Here is a 15,720-nt window from a genome sequence, read left to right on the forward strand (position 1 = left end):
ACAAGGCCAAGTGCAGGGTTCTGCACTTTGGCCACAACAACCCCAAGCAGCACTACAGGCTGGGGAGTGAGTGGCTGAGAGCAGCCAGGAGTACCCCCCAGACCTGGGGGTACTGATAGATAGTAGGCTGAAGATGAGGCAGCAGTGTGCCCAGGTGGCCAAGAGAGCCAATGGCATCCTGGGCTGGCTCAGGAGCAGTGTGGGCAGCAGGACAAGGGAGGTTCTTCTGCCCCTGTGCTCAGCACTGCTCAGGCCACACCTTGAGTGCTGTGTCCAGTTCTGGGCTCCTCAATTGAAGAGAGATGTTGAGGTGCTGAAGGTGTCCAGAGAAGGGCAACAAAGATGGGGAGGGGCCTGGAACACAAACCCTATGAGGAGAGGCTGAGGGAGCTGGGGGTGTGCAGCCTGCAGCAGAGGAGGCTCAGGGCAGAGCTCATTGCTGTCTGCAGCTGCCTGCAGGGAGGCTGTAGCCAGGTGGGGTTGGGCTCTTCTGCCAGGCACCCAGCAACAGAACAAGGGGACAGAGTCTCAAACTGTGCCAGGGGAGGTCTAGGCTGGATGTTGTTAGGAAGTTGTTGGCAGAGAGAGTGATTGGCATTGGAATGGGCTGCCCAGGGAGGTGGTGGAGGCACCGTGCCCGGAGGCGTTGAAGCAAATTCTGGATGAGGCACTCAGTGCCATGGTCTGGATGACTGGCTAGGGCTGGGTGCTAGGTTGGACTGGATGATCTTGGAGGTCTCTTCCAACCTGCTTGATTCTATGATTCTATGATTCTTTTTTTGTATATGGGTGTAAAGAATTGCATGGACAGGGCAGGAACTTCAACCAAATCGAGGCACATGTCTAAAGACTAAGCCTGCGCTCATCTCCCTGCCAGATTTTAATAGAAATTGGAAAGATCCTCACCTAGAGGGAATTAACAAAGCTCCACTAAAATGGTGTTAATTTAGACCAGAGATTGGGCTGGGGCCAAACTGCTCAGCACGCTGGGGAACAGTTCCCCAAACCAAGGTCTGGCCCCGTGCTTCTAAACGCTCATTAGCAGCAGAGCGTTCACGGCCAGTTCCATTTCCTCCTAGCACTGCTAATGCTCTTCTAAAGCCAGGACAATAACACAGCTCCTGCAATTTTGTGCTTTTGATGCTTTTCAGCAGATTGTTGTAGGTAGTTTGTGGGAGAATTCTCCTGCAGCAGGATGAGAGCTGGTAAACGTGAGAACTCGTGCTGGGAGATGTCACACAGCATCCCAGAATGAACCAGGTTGGAAAAGACCTCTAGGATCATCGAGTCCAACCTGTCACCTAACCCTTCTAATTAACTCACCCACGGCACTGAGTGCCTTATCCAGCCTCCTCTCAAACACCTCCAGGGATGGGGCACTCCACCACCTCCCTGGGCAGCCCATTCCAATGCCAATCACTCTTGCTGTGAAGAATACAATCTTTGCTCCTTTCCCACCTCACATTTCCCCCTTTTTTTCACCCAAACTCACAGCACCTGGGTGCTGTTGCAGTCTCCTCCCACCCCAGGTGTGACCACTTTGCCCTCCCTGCTCACTCCCCTTTATAAGCGGCCCCAGAAGAGGCAGTAGCTCCAAGTTTGCCCTACTGGGCAGAGGATCTTCCTCCCATCACCACTGGTGAGTCTCCCACCCTGGTGAGTGCACTGGGTGAGTGGTGGAGGGGATCAAAAAGGCCGGGGGGCCTGGTGGCCCCCCGGTTATGTAGGACTAGGCTTGATGATTGCTCTAACATCACCCACGGGTGCTGGCTGGGCCTCCTCAGCTAGGCTGAGCTCCTCTGTGTTTAACTGCTGCTTTCTGCTCGCTTGTCAATGTGTGAAAAGGGCAGGACTCAATCTGTGAGGTGTTTTGAGAAGCACTGAACAAGCATGTAGGGAATGTCTGTGAGTCCCTGACAAGGAAAGGGGGACAAAACTCCAATCTCGTTGGCACTCCTTTGTGTCAGAGTGGCTAAAATTCTGCCTTGTTCTGTAATTAATCTAGAACTGACTTTGTTCAGTACCAGGTGAGATCCTGACTGGGAAGCCAGGTCCAGGCAGCATATGACTGTGATGGAACTCAGGGTTTTACTCGATTAAGCTGCCTGACAGAGAGGCTTTTACAAATTGTTATCTCAAAGCATGAGTGCTTCTGCTTCAAACTGTCCTCATTTACACGTGGACTGAGCAAACTCACTGCACACCATCGTGGCTGCAAGCTGCAGTTCTTCAGATGCTCTGGGGGTTGGTTGGAAAAGAGATTGATTTGTTTTCAGGTGGATAATGGTCTAAGGTCACTGCACAGGTCATAGTCCATAGCCTATAAGGCTGTTTCTCAGCACTCTTATGCACCCCATAAGATTCAGAGGTTTATGACTTGAATTTCCAAAGGAATAACTACAATAAATGTTAAGTGCTGAGTCACAGAATCACAGAACTGCCAGAGATTGAAGGGACCACAAGGATCATTCATTTCCAACCTCCCTGCCAGGAGCAGGAACACCTTACCCTAGATCAGGCTGCTCAGAGCCTCATCCAGCCTGTCCTGAAACACCTCCTCCCTGAGCAACCCGTTCCAGGCTCTCACCACCCTCATGCTGAACAACTTCCTAACATCCAGTCTGAATCTACCCATTTCTAGCTTGGTTCCATTTCCCCCAGTCCTATCACTACCTGACAGCCTAAAAAGTCCATCAGCAGCTTTCCTGAAGCCCCCTTTGGATACTGGCAGGCCACAATAAGGTTTCCTGGGAGCCTTCTCCTCTCCAGACTGAAAAGCCCCAACTCTCTCAGATGTCCTTGAGCTGGAAGCTACAGTGAACAACCCACGCAACCCTGCAGGGGGCTGGACCTGCCGGCCCCTGGGGTGGAAACCGCAGGTTGTTTTGACCCAGGGTAACCTATCTGCACCTTGCACGTGTCTCTGAGCCAGCCTCAAACTGATTGCACAGACCTCCTCTGAGCACTGTTTAAGAAGTTTCATGGCCCTAATAAAGTGCACTGCTGCATAGAAGCTGCTGAGTCGACTGTCAGTACCCCAATCTCACCTCTCACCAGCCTCCTGGCTGCGACAGCAGTGCCCTGTCCCTGTTGTACAACCAAGCTCCAATGAGCCAAGACTTGGGAGATGTTTTGTAAGATGGCAGTTTTGACTTCTCAGGCTGTTTTGGTTAAGCCTATGATTTCTGTTGCATTCCCCCCATCTCCCCCCACCCTTAATAGAGTTATCTGTGCCTTGGGCATTAAAAAAAAACCCAACACATTGATGTGGGCATAAAAAATTAATTCCAAATTGCAGATAATTGTTTAAGCTATCAGACTGGAGGCTCAGGCAGAAGAGTTTTCCCAGGACAAGTGTGTTTTCTATTAGAGCTGATATCAATCTGTCAGAAGATCCTTTTGATTTTCAGATTTTTTAGACTAAATAGTTGAGTAATCCTCGCTCTGTTCTCCCCCACTCTTTCTTCCTTTTCCTTAAGAAAACACTCTTCTTATTGTTAGCAAGACACCTTGGAGTGCATCCAGAAAGCTGCTGTCTCTTTCTGTGAAAGAATAGAAATTGCTTTAGACATGAGGTTATGTAGTGGAGAACTTTTCTTGGTTAGTGCCTCGGAGTTAATGGTTGAATTCCCACGTCGAAAGCTTTAACAGGGAGGTCCCAGCACCACTTTCCCCAGCCTGGCTTACAGGGAGCCCCCTGCTCCCAGTTGGAGTGGGCCATAAAGCTGTGCTTTGGGGTCAGAAGAGAAGATGATACTGATAGCATAGAGGAATTGTGTTTAAACCAGCCTAAATTCCTCCTTTCAAGCTGCACTTTCCTCCCTCTCGTGTTTCTCCTGACCAAAATGGCATAACTGGGGCAAGAAGCTGGTGGTTAACTCTCAGTACCCCTGTAGCTGTGGTTGTTTGCTTGTGTATCTGATAACACCAGTCAGACATTTCACTCTGCTAAACCCACTTTTTGCTGCTGTATGACTCACAAGCTTTTTGTTTGCTGTTGGTGCATCCTCCCAGCTCAATTTTGGACTCTTTTTTTTGTCTCCTTGAGTTGGCTGCAGTGGGGTGAGTCCATTCTGCGTGCCACAGCTCAGGGAGGGGGCTCGTGGTGGGTGCCAGGCCTTAGCATCATTGACACGAGTAGCCTGGCCATGGCTGGAACAAAATCATCTCTGGATCTCCTGTGGCCTCTTCCTTGTCAAAATCCCAGGGACTGTGGTTGCGTGATGCCATCAGGATGACTCACTGCCATAATTGCATATGTTCTGAGGGGTTATTCCCATTGTATTATTAAAACCCAGTGATGCTTGATTTTTGGCAGGGCAGGCCTTCCTTGTATGATTACAGATTTTGTCAATTAAATGAAGGAAAAATAGATTTCCAAGATTTCAGAACAAGACTGGACTTGTGCTCCCAGCGCTTTTTCGGTGTGGCACAGAGCTGCTTTGTTTTGTTTAACGGCATGAAGGCAGCATCAGCCTCCTTAGAGTCATAGAATCAGCCAGGTTGGAAGAGACCTTTGATCACATTGGGTGCTTCTGTGCTCCACAACCTCCCTGGAGGTGTTCAAGGCCAGGTTGGATGAGGTCTTGAGCAACCTGTGCTAGTGGGAGGTGTCCCTGCCTATGGTGGGGGGTTAGAACTGGATGATCTTTGAGGTCCTATCCAACCTAAACCATTCTATGGCACTCTGATTCTGTGCTTTGGCCTTCAGCTGGGTTTAATGTATTCTGTCTAGCTGGCAGTGGCCTGGTTTGTGGTCATAGAATCATAGAATCAAGCAGGTTGGAAGAGACCTCCAAGATCATCCAGTCCAACCTAGCACCCAGCCCTCTCCAGTCAACTAGACCATGGCACCGAGTGACTGCTTACCTACAGCTGCTCTTTCTGTTATTTTAACAGAGATCTGTACAAAACCCTGGGCCTGACATCTCCCTCTGGGAAGGTTTCTGACAATAAAATGGGTCAATTTCTCTAAAACAGCCTTGTCGGTGCTCTCAGACAGTGTAATCCAAGCAGCAGTCTTAGGGATAACCTGCTTCACAATCCTACTCTATTTCCTTTAATCAAAGCTCAGATTTCTTCTGAGTGAGAAATCATTTTAACATAAACAAGAGGTAAAGAATATATACATTGCCTCCACCTCTGGGGGGCCTGAGAGCCAGTAAGTGATTGTCTGAGGAGTGTGTGTGCACATTTAACTTGGCTGTGACTGCTGAACATGCAGATTTATGTTAGACAGAGAGGATAAGAACAGCCTATGAGCAGCCTGTGTTTGGTGAAATTTGTGTGCTTTAGCCCCCAAATGTCAGCAAATGAGATAGGAATTAAACAGTTCCAAAGCTACAACTGGAAGCTGTCAATATAGAATCAGATTGGCTTGAGTTGGAAGAAATCTTAGTCATGATCTACTTCAACCTCCCTGCCACTCAACTCGTCTTGGCTGCTCAAGGCTGCATCCAACCTGGCCTTGAACGCCCCCAGGGTGTCCCCATCATAAGAAGGACCCAGAACTGATGGATTGACTCCAGAGGAGGCCACAAAGATGATCCAAGGGTTGGAGAACCTCTGCTGTGAGGACAGGCTGAGGGAGCTGGGGATGTTCATCCTGGAGAAGACTGCAGGGGGATCTTAGAGTTGCCTCCAGTACCTGAAGGGATCCTACAGGAAGGCTGCAGAGAGACTTTTCATCAGTGTGTCTAGAGACAGGACAAGGAGGAATGGTTTGAAACTGAGGGGGAGCAAGGTTAGACAGGATCTCAAAAAGAAGTTCTTTAGTGTGAGGCTGGTGAGACTGGAACAGGTTGCCCAGGAAAGCTGAGTTCTTCCTTGCACTTTGTTTCCAGTCACTGGGCTGAGTTATCCCAAAGCCCTGCAAGCTGCCCAGAAATGTTCCTATGGATTTTGAGTGGAATTCTGTCTCACAAACAAGCACCAGTTTGTTCTGCAGAGTTTTTGATAAGGATCTGTCTGTCTGCACATCTGGCAGCTGCTCCTCCAGCTCAGGTGGGCCAGGTACAGAGCACAGACACACACAGACGTGGAAGCAGCAGCGTTGCTGTGCTGTGATCCCTGCAGGTAGGTTTGGCTCCTGGGCAGCAGGCAGAAGTTACTAAGGAGAGGCTCCTTCTCCCCAGACATATTCAATTAGCTGGGATTCGACTCCAGTTCTGGTGAATAAAGCAGACAAAGCTTGTTCAGCAAACCCATTTATTTGTTTCTTTGCTTCAAGAAGCATATTTTAGAGTGACACCGTGGAGAGAACACCACCACAGATTCGTTTGGTGGGGCTGAAGGAGAGTGTCTGTGTGCTTGGCAGTGGAGATGAGACCAACCTAAGGAAAGAGTCATAGAATGAAGCAGGTTGGAAGAGACCTCCAAGATCATCCAGTCCAGCCTAGCACCCAGCCCTGGCCAATCAACCAGACCATGGCACTAAGTGCCCCAGCCAGACTTTGCTTCAACACCTCCAGGGACGGCGACTCCACCACCTCCCTAGGCAGCCCATTCCAATGCCAATCACTCTCTCTGACAACAACTTCCTCCTAACATCCAGCCCAGACCTGCCCTGCCACAATTTGAGACTGTCCCCTTGTTCTGTTGCTGCTTGCCTGGCAGAAGAGCCCAACCCCACCTGGCTACAACGTCCCTTCAGGCAGCTGCAGGCAGCAATGAGCTCTGCCCTGAGCCTCTTCTTCTGCAGGCTGCACACCCCCAGCTCCCTCAGCCTCTCCTCACAGGGCTGTGCTCCAGGCCCCTCCCCAGCCTTGCTGCCCTTCTCCAAACACCTTCCAGCACCTCAACATCTCTCTTCAATGGAGGAGCCCAGAACTGGACACAGCACTGCAGGGGTGTCCTGAGCAGTGCTGAGCACAGGGGCACAAGAACCTCCCTTGTCCTGCTGCCCACACTGCTCCTGTGCCAGCCCAGGATGCCATTGGCTCTGCTGCCCACCTGGGCACTGCTGCCTCATCTTCATCTCCTCTCTCCCAGCACCCCCAGCTCCCTCTCTGCCTGGCTGCTCTCAGCCACTCTGTCCCCAGCCTCTAGTGCTGGGGCTGGGTTAACAAGGCTGGGTGCTAGGTTGGATTGGATGAGCTTGGAGGTCTCTTCCAACCTGGCTGATTCTGTGATCACGTGAAAATGGCAGAAAGAAGGAGAAAGGCTACAACAGAAAGAAGTTTATCAGTTTGATTTTTTTTTTTCTCTAGAGAGTTCTCTGAAATGGTTGTGTTGATGTATGATGTGCAGTTTAAGTCAAAGATAATATTGCCATGAGTTACTGAGTTAGGGGTCCAGTCAGTAGGGGTTGCACAACCCAAACATGCTCCCTTGGCTTAGTCCTTGTTGGGAGCAGGCTTGGGAGGCTGCAGCAGGAGAGGTTCTGAGTTAGCAATCTGAAGGTGGTGAAAGGGTAACAGATTACTGCTGCTAAAAGCAGAAGGGAAGAAGAGGTTTGCTTACATGCAACACCATGGCACAAACAAAATGCTTGTGTCTCAGAGGCTAGCTGAGGCTAGGGAACAAAGTGAGAGCTGAGCTTTCAGCTGGGAGGCTTTCAGGAATCGTCTGATCATGATCCATAAACAACTCAGAGGATGACTTTCAAGAACCTCTTTCTCTCTCTGCTTGGAATGCTGGTCGTTTATCATTGTGCTGAAATGGAATCCCCTTTAACAGATATAACGGCTCCTTGTTTACTTAAGCACAAAGTGGATGATGGGCTGAAAGGTTTTGCTGCCAGCAGAGCAGTCATGGGGAGCTTGGTACAGCTCTGGAGCCGAAATAACTGTGCAGCTCCCACGGCCTGCGCTGAGCCAAACCAGCCACAGAGTGGATGGAGCAAAGGGAGGGCTGAGGTTGTCTCTGATGGAGCTGAGCCCTCAAACCAGCACTGCTGGAGTGAGCAGAGAGCTCTTCCCATGCTGTCCCCTCATGCTTGCTGGCTCGCTCTGCCCCTCAGACTCGCAGAGCAGAGGAGGTGATGTGAACACCAGCACGACAGAGATTGAGTTCACCAGGGTTAGCTTTGGGGTCAGCTTTCTGCTGCCCATCACCTCACCAGGGGAGCCTAGGAGCTTCAGTGGCACATCACTGAGCCACCCCGGGCACATCTCTGAATCCCGGGCACCTCCCCTGGCTCTGTCCCTCAGGACCTGAGGGCTCTTGCTGCACTCTAGGGGATGTCTGTATCAAGGAAGCACATTCTAAAGTAGCAAGGAAGAGGAGTGGTGGCCATGGAGGGTAAAGCTCCTGTGCAGAGAAGGCAGCGTCCACCTGCACCCCGCACGGCTCTCTTGAGGTCTCTGTCCTGCATGCTCCTGGCCCCAGCTTCTCTGCCCAGATGTCAGCTCTGGTAGAGCAGGAGCACTTGTGCTGAACCCAGGCAATTCCAGCTGGCACCACGCACAACCAGCAGCTTCTACCAGGCTCTAGAGTTTACTTCTCCTCTGCAGAGCCCGAGCTGTGCCTTTCCCCCCCGCCACCCACCCACCTGCCCTCCTGCTGCTCCCTGGGTGATGCCCACGCAGCCGGGCGAGCGCAGCCAAAGCCCAGGGCAGGCTCCTGCAGCTGTGCCTGCACGGGCAGAGCCACGACGTTTCTGTGGCTTTTGCAACCTCTCCTTCTCTCCATGTGCTGCACATTAACCGGATCCTGCCGCGGGCAATTCCTCCGGGGCTCGGCGGAGCTCAGCTGGGGTCCTGTGAGCTCAGGATGGCTCCTTTGTGGCTGCCGCGCAGCTGGCAACAGTTTCCTGGGGGTTTCTTAAAGCTTTGGTGAGTTTCCCTTGCCCAAGTGAGTCTCTGTCCTGTGGGACACCAGCCTCCACAGGGGCCAAGGCATGAACCACAGGAGCTAGTTGTCATTTTGGTTTGGGTTTTTTGTTTTAATTTGAAATAACTCTTTGAAGCAGATTCAGGGCAGATGCCACTGACCCCTTACCACAAACGTTTAACATGGACTCGCAGTGATAAAGTCATACAGCTTAAAACACAAAATAAAGGGTAGGGGAAGAGAAAGAGGCCACTGCTTTCATCTGAGTCCAGGTCCCAGGTCAAGGAGAAGGGGCATATGGGTCCAGTCTTGACCCCCTGGCTGCAGCTGTGCTGTGCTGGGGCCACAGGGCTGGTCTCCAGTCAAGGCCTTTGGTCATGGAGTCTCACATCTGGGTCTTTCACTGGCTCATACTCCACCTCTCCTCCTCGCAGCATCCTCCATGGGGCCCTGGGGAGGTCAGCTTCCCTCTGGCTGTGCTCCCACTCCTCTCCTTGGCAGCGTCCATCCGCGATCCTGGGTGCAGTGTGTGTGCAGCCTCCTTAAATACTGTGTGTGTGGTTCCTGTCGGGTCTGTGGGTCGGTCTGGGAGTATATGTCTGTCTCTCTGGATGTGTCTACGTGTTGTGTAGCAGTGCTCTGGTTCAATAAAGCTTTCATATACATAGCAGCAATGAAGTCTTGCCATCAAGTGATGTAAAGGGGCAGCTATTGGGCAGAGCTAGCGGCCGTCACGGGGACCACAGCCCCTCTCTGTTTGCTTTTCCTCTTCTTGGTGCCAGATTTGGCATCTTTGGTGTCTTTCCGATTTCTGTTCCCATTCACATTGCCTTGCTTTCCTTGCTCTTCCTTTTTCTTCCTTTTCCCTGCAGCAAAGCAAAGAGGCATCATGAGGGTCACCGAGCAGAGAGAGCTGGCCCATACCCACTGCTGCTGGTGACCTGGTAAGCCATCACCTCCTGCCACACAGTGAGGGGCCCAAGAGCCTCCCTGTCTGCCAGGCTGGGCTTTGTCTTCTGAGCTCTTGCCTAAATCTAAGCAGGGAAGAAAGCTCCCATCAGGGTTTGTCTGTCTACAACTACCTGAGGGGAGGTTGTGGCCAGGAGGAGGTTGCTCTCTTCTCTCAAGTGGCCAGCTCCAGAACAAGAGGACACAGCCTCAGGCTGCGCCAGGGGAAATTTCGGCTCGAGGTGAGGAGAAAGTTCTTCACTGAGAGAGTCATTAGGCACTGGAATGGGCTGCCTGGGGAGGTGGTGGAGTCGTCGTCCCTGGGGCAGTTCAAGGCAAGGTTGGATGTGGCACTTGGTGCCATGGTCTAGCCTTGGGCACTGTGGTAAAGGGTTGGACTTGATGATCTGTGAGGTCTCTTCCAACCTTGGTGATACTGTGATACTGTGGTTTGGGTCTGTCACAGCCAGTCTGCAGCAGCAGCAGTGCTGACACCTGTGTCTCTCAGCAGCCACACACCAAGATCCTTAGCTCAGGAGCTGCCAGCAGAGCTGCTGCATCCACCTCCCCCTGCCCAGAGTTTGCCCTCAGCTCTTAGCCACTGCTCAGAAGTGGTTTCCCCCAAAACACTCTACCCAGTTGCCATCCTTGTCCACTCTGTAAGGCGATGACCAACCCATCCTGCAGACACTCATTGCTGGGAAAACACAGGACTAAGCATTCAGCAGAGGAGGACTCGAGTCCCTGCAGTGCCCAGGTGTGCTCGGTGTTGTGGTGGCCAGGGAAGAAGCTGAGCTGTCTGACAGCCCACGGGGCACAGGACCAGCTGTGCTGTGCCTCGCCCACCCAGGGGCTGTGCCTCTCCCACCCAGGAAGCTTCCTTAACTGCTGTCCTCTCGTGTTCCCTGCGCTGCAGAGGGGAGGGAGCTGCGCAGTGCGTTCGTGACAAGGACAATCAGCTGAATACTGGAGCCTGACCAGCGAAGGGTGCTGGGAGGGGTGGTGGACACCCCCACCCCACCCCCCCCCCGCTCACCTTCGGGGCACTGGTTCTTCTGCACGGTGCACCGCCGCACCTCGGTGGTGGCAGGACACAGGGACAGGTCTCCGGAGGGAGCCTGCAGGATCCGCCGCGTTCGGTCTTCATTGCCCTTCTTGAAGCCACAGAGCTTCCTCTTCTTGGAGCAGGGCCCCCAGGGCCCCCACTCGCTCATTTCACATTGTGCTGCCAGATAACAAGAGAGGCCAGTGGTGACTCTCATTTCTGTGTTGCTGCTCCCAGAGCCCATATTCACCATTGCAGCCCTCCCCTGTTTTAGGCTCGCTGAGGGCATGTATTTGCCCAGCAGCTTCCCTATGTTTCCAAGCCTCCCCTCCCAGCCTTGCTGTGCTGCACGAACTCTCAGCCACCCCTCAGAGACACAAAGCAGCAATGCTGGGTGCTGTTTCCCATCTAGGCTGGTTTCCAGAGGGCTCTACCCTCCAAAGGGCCAGATCTGGTCTGTACTCTCATCCACTCAGCACAAGTACACCAACAGATCCTCTCTGAGGGATTCCCCAGCGTGCCCAAACATCACTCACCAGGACTGCTGCACTCCATGGTGCCATTGGCAGCAGAGTAGCCTTCGGGGCAGGTGACATAACATCTCCCTTTGTGCAAGTACAAACCTTCCTTACACTTTGTGCAAAAGTTTCGACTGAAACAGGACTCACAGTTCTCAATTTTGCATTCTGAGGAAAAGAACCACAAAGTTGTCATGTAGGATGATGTGAGCAGAAGACTCAGGAAGCTAAAGAGTGGTCTGCCAACAGCCAGGGTGAGTCTCTGAGCCTCCTGCCAGGCCCGGTTGTGCCACTGGGACAGAAGTCAGTTTGCTTTGCCCTGTTTCCTGTGCTGCAGCTCTCACAGCCAGCAGCAGGTATGGTCAGATTGAAATCAGGTGGGAAAGGTGGAAAAAGATTTAGCCTGGTGTTCAGCTTGTGAGCTTCAGATGGCCAAAATGGGACAGTACAAGGATTGAAGTCCCACACCAACAGCTCCAGCTGCAGGTACAGTACAGGCTGCAAAGGAGTTAGGTGAAAATTTGGACATGAGGGTGGTTTGCACGAAACTCTCTTATTTCCATGCCCAGCTTCTTGCTGGTGTTCTGACTGAAAGAGCCAAAGGTCTTGGTCAGAGAGCTGCTTGGCTGTGGTGGATGTGGAGAGAAGGAATAGGAACTTGTACAAGCAGCACCTTAAAAGCTAAAAGAGGAGCAATGGAAGCCTGTCCACATCCAAGGACACTGTTTGGGCCACCTCTAGTGGCTGTTCAAAGGGAAGGAGCAGCAAAACCTGGCCCCAAGCTGCATTCAAGGGGCATTAGCTACCATCAGTGTAAATGATGGAGTTATTCCCTGGGGAGGTCGCTGCCTTCTCCCTTTCACTGCAGCCACAGCATCTCCTCTCACCTGACCAGAGGTGGCACAATGCCCTGCAAAGCACTCCCACCCTCCCTCTTTGCCCCCCAGCCCACACTCACTGATGCACTTGTTCATGTCTGTATTGCGAAGGCCGAAGTAGCCCAGGGGACAGGAGGGCAGGCAAATCCCGATCTGCCGGATGTCGTTCCTTTCCAGAAGGATGAAGAGTTTGGGGGAACATCTCAGGCACCCGTTGAACTCGGAGCACAGGTCACAGCCCCTGGCACAGCCCTGACTCAGCTCAGTGCTAACTGGAAGAGGAGAGGCAGCGGTCAGTGCCCACACAGCAGGGCTTGGTGCGCTCTGGCTGCGATCCCAAAGCACCAGCGCAGAGGGGCAGGGACTGGGGCGAGCCTGGGGTTCTGCTGTGATGCTGCTCTCTGTGGCTTCTGGCATTGCTCCCCCATGCCCAGTGCCCTCAGGTGCCAGCATCATCCCGAGCACAGACATATAAGAGTCCGAACAGCAGCAGTAGTGAGGAGCAGGACCCAGCAGAAGCACCAGCTCTGCACAGTCCCAGCGCTGCCTCCTCTCAGGCTGCCCATCCGTGCTGGGCAGACACCCACATCTCCCCACCGTGTCCTCTCTTGGAGCTGGCAGTGCCACCCTGCCGAGCTAGAGACAAGAAGTGGGAGGAGCAGGGAGCTGAGCTGTGTGGTGCTGCAGCAGAACCATCTGACCAACTCTGCGCTGTGCTCTGAGCCCTGCTGTGCCCTGAGCCGCATCTCACCCTGACCCTGCTTACGTTAACTGTATCTGGCAGGGCAGGAGACTTCTCTGCCCTCAAAACAGAGGTGGGCTCTCAGCTCCTAAATCCAGTCCAAGAAAAATACTCAATCCCATGTCTTCTTGAGAGTTTTCTGCTTTTAATTATCATATAAAATGCTGCTTGTTTTGAAAGCAACTGCATTCTTTGCAGGCTAGAATGCAGGTTATTTTTATTAGTTCATTATGCAAGCAGCCTCCTTGTTTATAGAAAAGCTGTGTGCTTCAAATGTGTTCTGTTAAATACTGTGTTTACTCCACTTCAAAAGCAAGCGTGGAGCACTGCAGCATTCACGTGCCAGACCAAGAGGAAAGAAAACTCCTCTCCTCCTGCAGTGAACCGAGACCCTGGCAGCTCCCCCGGTGCTCGTCCCTGCCCCATCGCTGGGGCCGTGAGCACAGAGGCTGCCACAGCCCTAGGGAAGAGAAGAGAACACAGAGGGGTTCCCCAGCCCTACAGACCCTCAGTGCCTTGCTGCCAGGAAGCTTTGCCAGGTCTGGACTGGGAGATCCTCGTGGCATTTTGGGCCCTGGCCTTCAATGTTCAGGGACTCCCCTCCCAACAGGGGATCCATCCCACCCCTCCTGCAGCACTGGGCCTCTGTGCCAGGATCTGCTTCTATGGCAAAGGTCTAAACTGGGTCCTCAGTGGAAATTGCACTTTATAGCATTAGCCATGACATCAAGTTTTCCTTGTTCTCACAGGGCTCAGCAGTCCCAGCTTTAATACAAAATAATTTAAATATAATTCAATTTAAACCAGTTTTAATGTAAAACAGTTCTAAAACTGGCTTGCACAAACGAGGGCAGAGCCGTGTGGCTGCTCCTGGCTGATTCAGCCTGGCTGACCTGTGTGAGCTCTGAGCTGGAGCCAACCATCCGGGCTGAAGGGATGATTAAACCCCCGTTCAGCTCGAGTCACACCACGGCCTGGCCACGCCAGAGCCCCACAGCCCTTAGCAGCTGAGCTGGCACTAGGCAGCCCTTGCCCTGAGCCGCAGGCTGGAGGGGGCAACATCTCCCCACCCCTGCCTGGTGCTGCCCGTGGGGTCAGTGGGGGCAGCTGCCAGGGCAGTCGCCTGCAGCTCAGGGCGGTGGCAGGTCCAGTGGGACAGGGTAGTGCACATCCCTGCATGGGTGTGGGGCTTGGGGAGCTCTGAGGACTCACAGAGCACCCCCAGGCTCTGCCCAGCTTTCACATTCACCATCTGCAGGAACCGCGCAGCATCAGGAGGAGAGAAGAAAAGTGTTTCATACATACTTCGTCTTTGCCTCTTGCCCTTCATCACTTTGCTGCTGCCTGTTAGATCCATCGAGCTTAGAAAAACCACCACCACAAACAGTCCAAGCTGCATAGTAACTCTCCAGCGCTGCAGCCCCTCCGTCGCAGGGTGGTCGGAGGAGCCCGCTCCACAGCTGGGGATCTCTCTCTGCTGCCGCTACAATGTCTCAGGCGGGATCAGAGCCGAGAGTCTGTGCACGAAGCCTGGTACAGGACCATATCCACCAACTACAGCAGCAGCAGCAGCGAGCTTAGGTAGCAGGTAACATGGCTCTACCTTCATCCCCGTGAGGAGCGCAGGGGCTTGGCTCTAGTCCCATCTGGGGGCTGTGGCAGCCAGCGTTAGCTGCTTGCAGCTTCCAAGTGCACTCGCAGGAACTGCAAAGGAAGAGGAGCAGGGATTAACCCGGCAGTTGACATCTCTCCCGTAGCAGCTGGGCTTAGCGCTGCAGCAGACGAGCCATGGGGTGAACGAGGGGAGCAGCATGCAGGGGATGTGGGCACCCGGAGTGGCATCACCCTCCACGCTCAGCCGCAAGTCACGGTGGTGTTAATGAGAGCGAGCGCAGGTCGGGAATGCCTAATGCAGCTTTGCCATCTGCCAGGGCTGCGCACAGCGATTGCTGGGACTTGTTTTAAATGGTGCCAGTCCCCCTCGGCTGCCCCTCCTCGGGTAGCAGATGGCCTCTGCGGACTGCCAAGCGCTCAAGATGTTTCCCATCAAGTGGGCACCTCTGAGCCTGGTAGCTGAGCCGAGCAGAAAGCGAGCCTTCGGTCCCAAGCTGGAGACGAGGCTGTCTGGGGACGGGGCGGGATCGTCCCATGAGCTGCCCGAGCACTGCTCAGAGGAATTTCCAAACCTCCCAGCGTCTATTCCCGGGAGCAACAGGGAAGGGTCAGTGCTGCCTGTGTGGGCAAGGGCAGTGCCAAGCAGGGCCGAGCACAGGAGCTGTTCTGCCCATGGAGGAAGGCAGGCAGGCGTTCAGCAGGAAGCACAGGTCCAAGTGCTGTGCCCGTGAATGCCATGCTGCCCTCACCAAGCTGCCCAACATGTGTGGCACGACAGGGTGATGAGATGGCAATACCAGGAGGGCAGGCTGGGCAACAAACCAGATGTTCTGTGTGAACCTCTGACAGCAAAGGGAAACACAGTGCACCAGGAAATTGCCGGGTGGCAGCCCAGCAGGCACGGATCCAGGTGCAGCCAGCCTGGCAACTGTCTCATGCCCCATCCTCGCCCTGGAGCATCCAAGACCTTGCCCCTGCTGCCTGCGCTGCCCAGCTGTGGGGCAGTGCCCTGTTCCCCCTGGGAAATGACCTGTGAGGTGGCTCTCCATGTGCCCTGTAGCTGCCACGCAGGAAAGGTGACCTCTGGGCTGTATTGAGAGCTTTGGCACTGCCAGGCAGAGCCACACTGCTCTCTGCAGCTGGCAGAGCGAATCCCCACCACTGGCTGCCATTGTGTGAGAATAAAGGCTACAACATTTGCTC

The 15,720-nt window shown here is 53.4% G+C and overlaps 1 protein-coding gene across 1 annotated transcript; it reads right to left on the bottom strand.

Annotated features, from left to right (window-relative positions):
• Window positions 1-8,523: 8,523 nt before the first annotated feature.
• On the bottom strand, window positions 8,524-14,462 carry RSPO1 (R-spondin 1). The gene is made up of 5 exons (XM_064172436.1): window positions 14,209-14,462; window positions 12,242-12,433; window positions 11,302-11,451; window positions 10,757-10,945; window positions 8,524-9,638 (listed from the first exon to the last, which is right to left on the bottom strand). The coding sequence occupies exons 1-5, from the start codon at window positions 14,300-14,302 to the stop codon at window positions 9,481-9,483; spliced, it is 783 nt and encodes a 260-aa protein (XP_064028506.1). The 5' UTR covers window positions 14,303-14,462; the 3' UTR covers window positions 8,524-9,480.
• Window positions 14,463-15,720: the final 1,258 nt, after the last annotated feature.

Source organism: Pogoniulus pusillus, chromosome 37 (assembly GCF_015220805.1).
Source record: "Pogoniulus pusillus isolate bPogPus1 chromosome 37, bPogPus1.pri, whole genome shotgun sequence".
NCBI classification, from domain to species: Eukaryota; Metazoa; Chordata; class Aves; order Piciformes; family Lybiidae; genus Pogoniulus; species Pogoniulus pusillus.

Bases quoted from the DNA above. Each gene is read 5' to 3' on its own strand.
- RSPO1 (XM_064172436.1), bottom strand. From the start codon at position 14,302: ATGCAGCTTGGACTGTTTGTGGTGGTGGTTTTTCTAAGCTCGATGGAT. The intron at 11,452-12,241 runs GTGAGTGTGGGC...TCTTTTCCTCAG, and splicing joins AGACATGAACAAGTGCATCA to AATGCAAAATTGAGAACTGT. The intron at 10,946-11,301 runs GTGAGTGATGTT...GTTATCTGGCAG, and splicing joins CATGGAGTGCAGCAGTCCTG to CACAATGTGAAATGAGCGAG.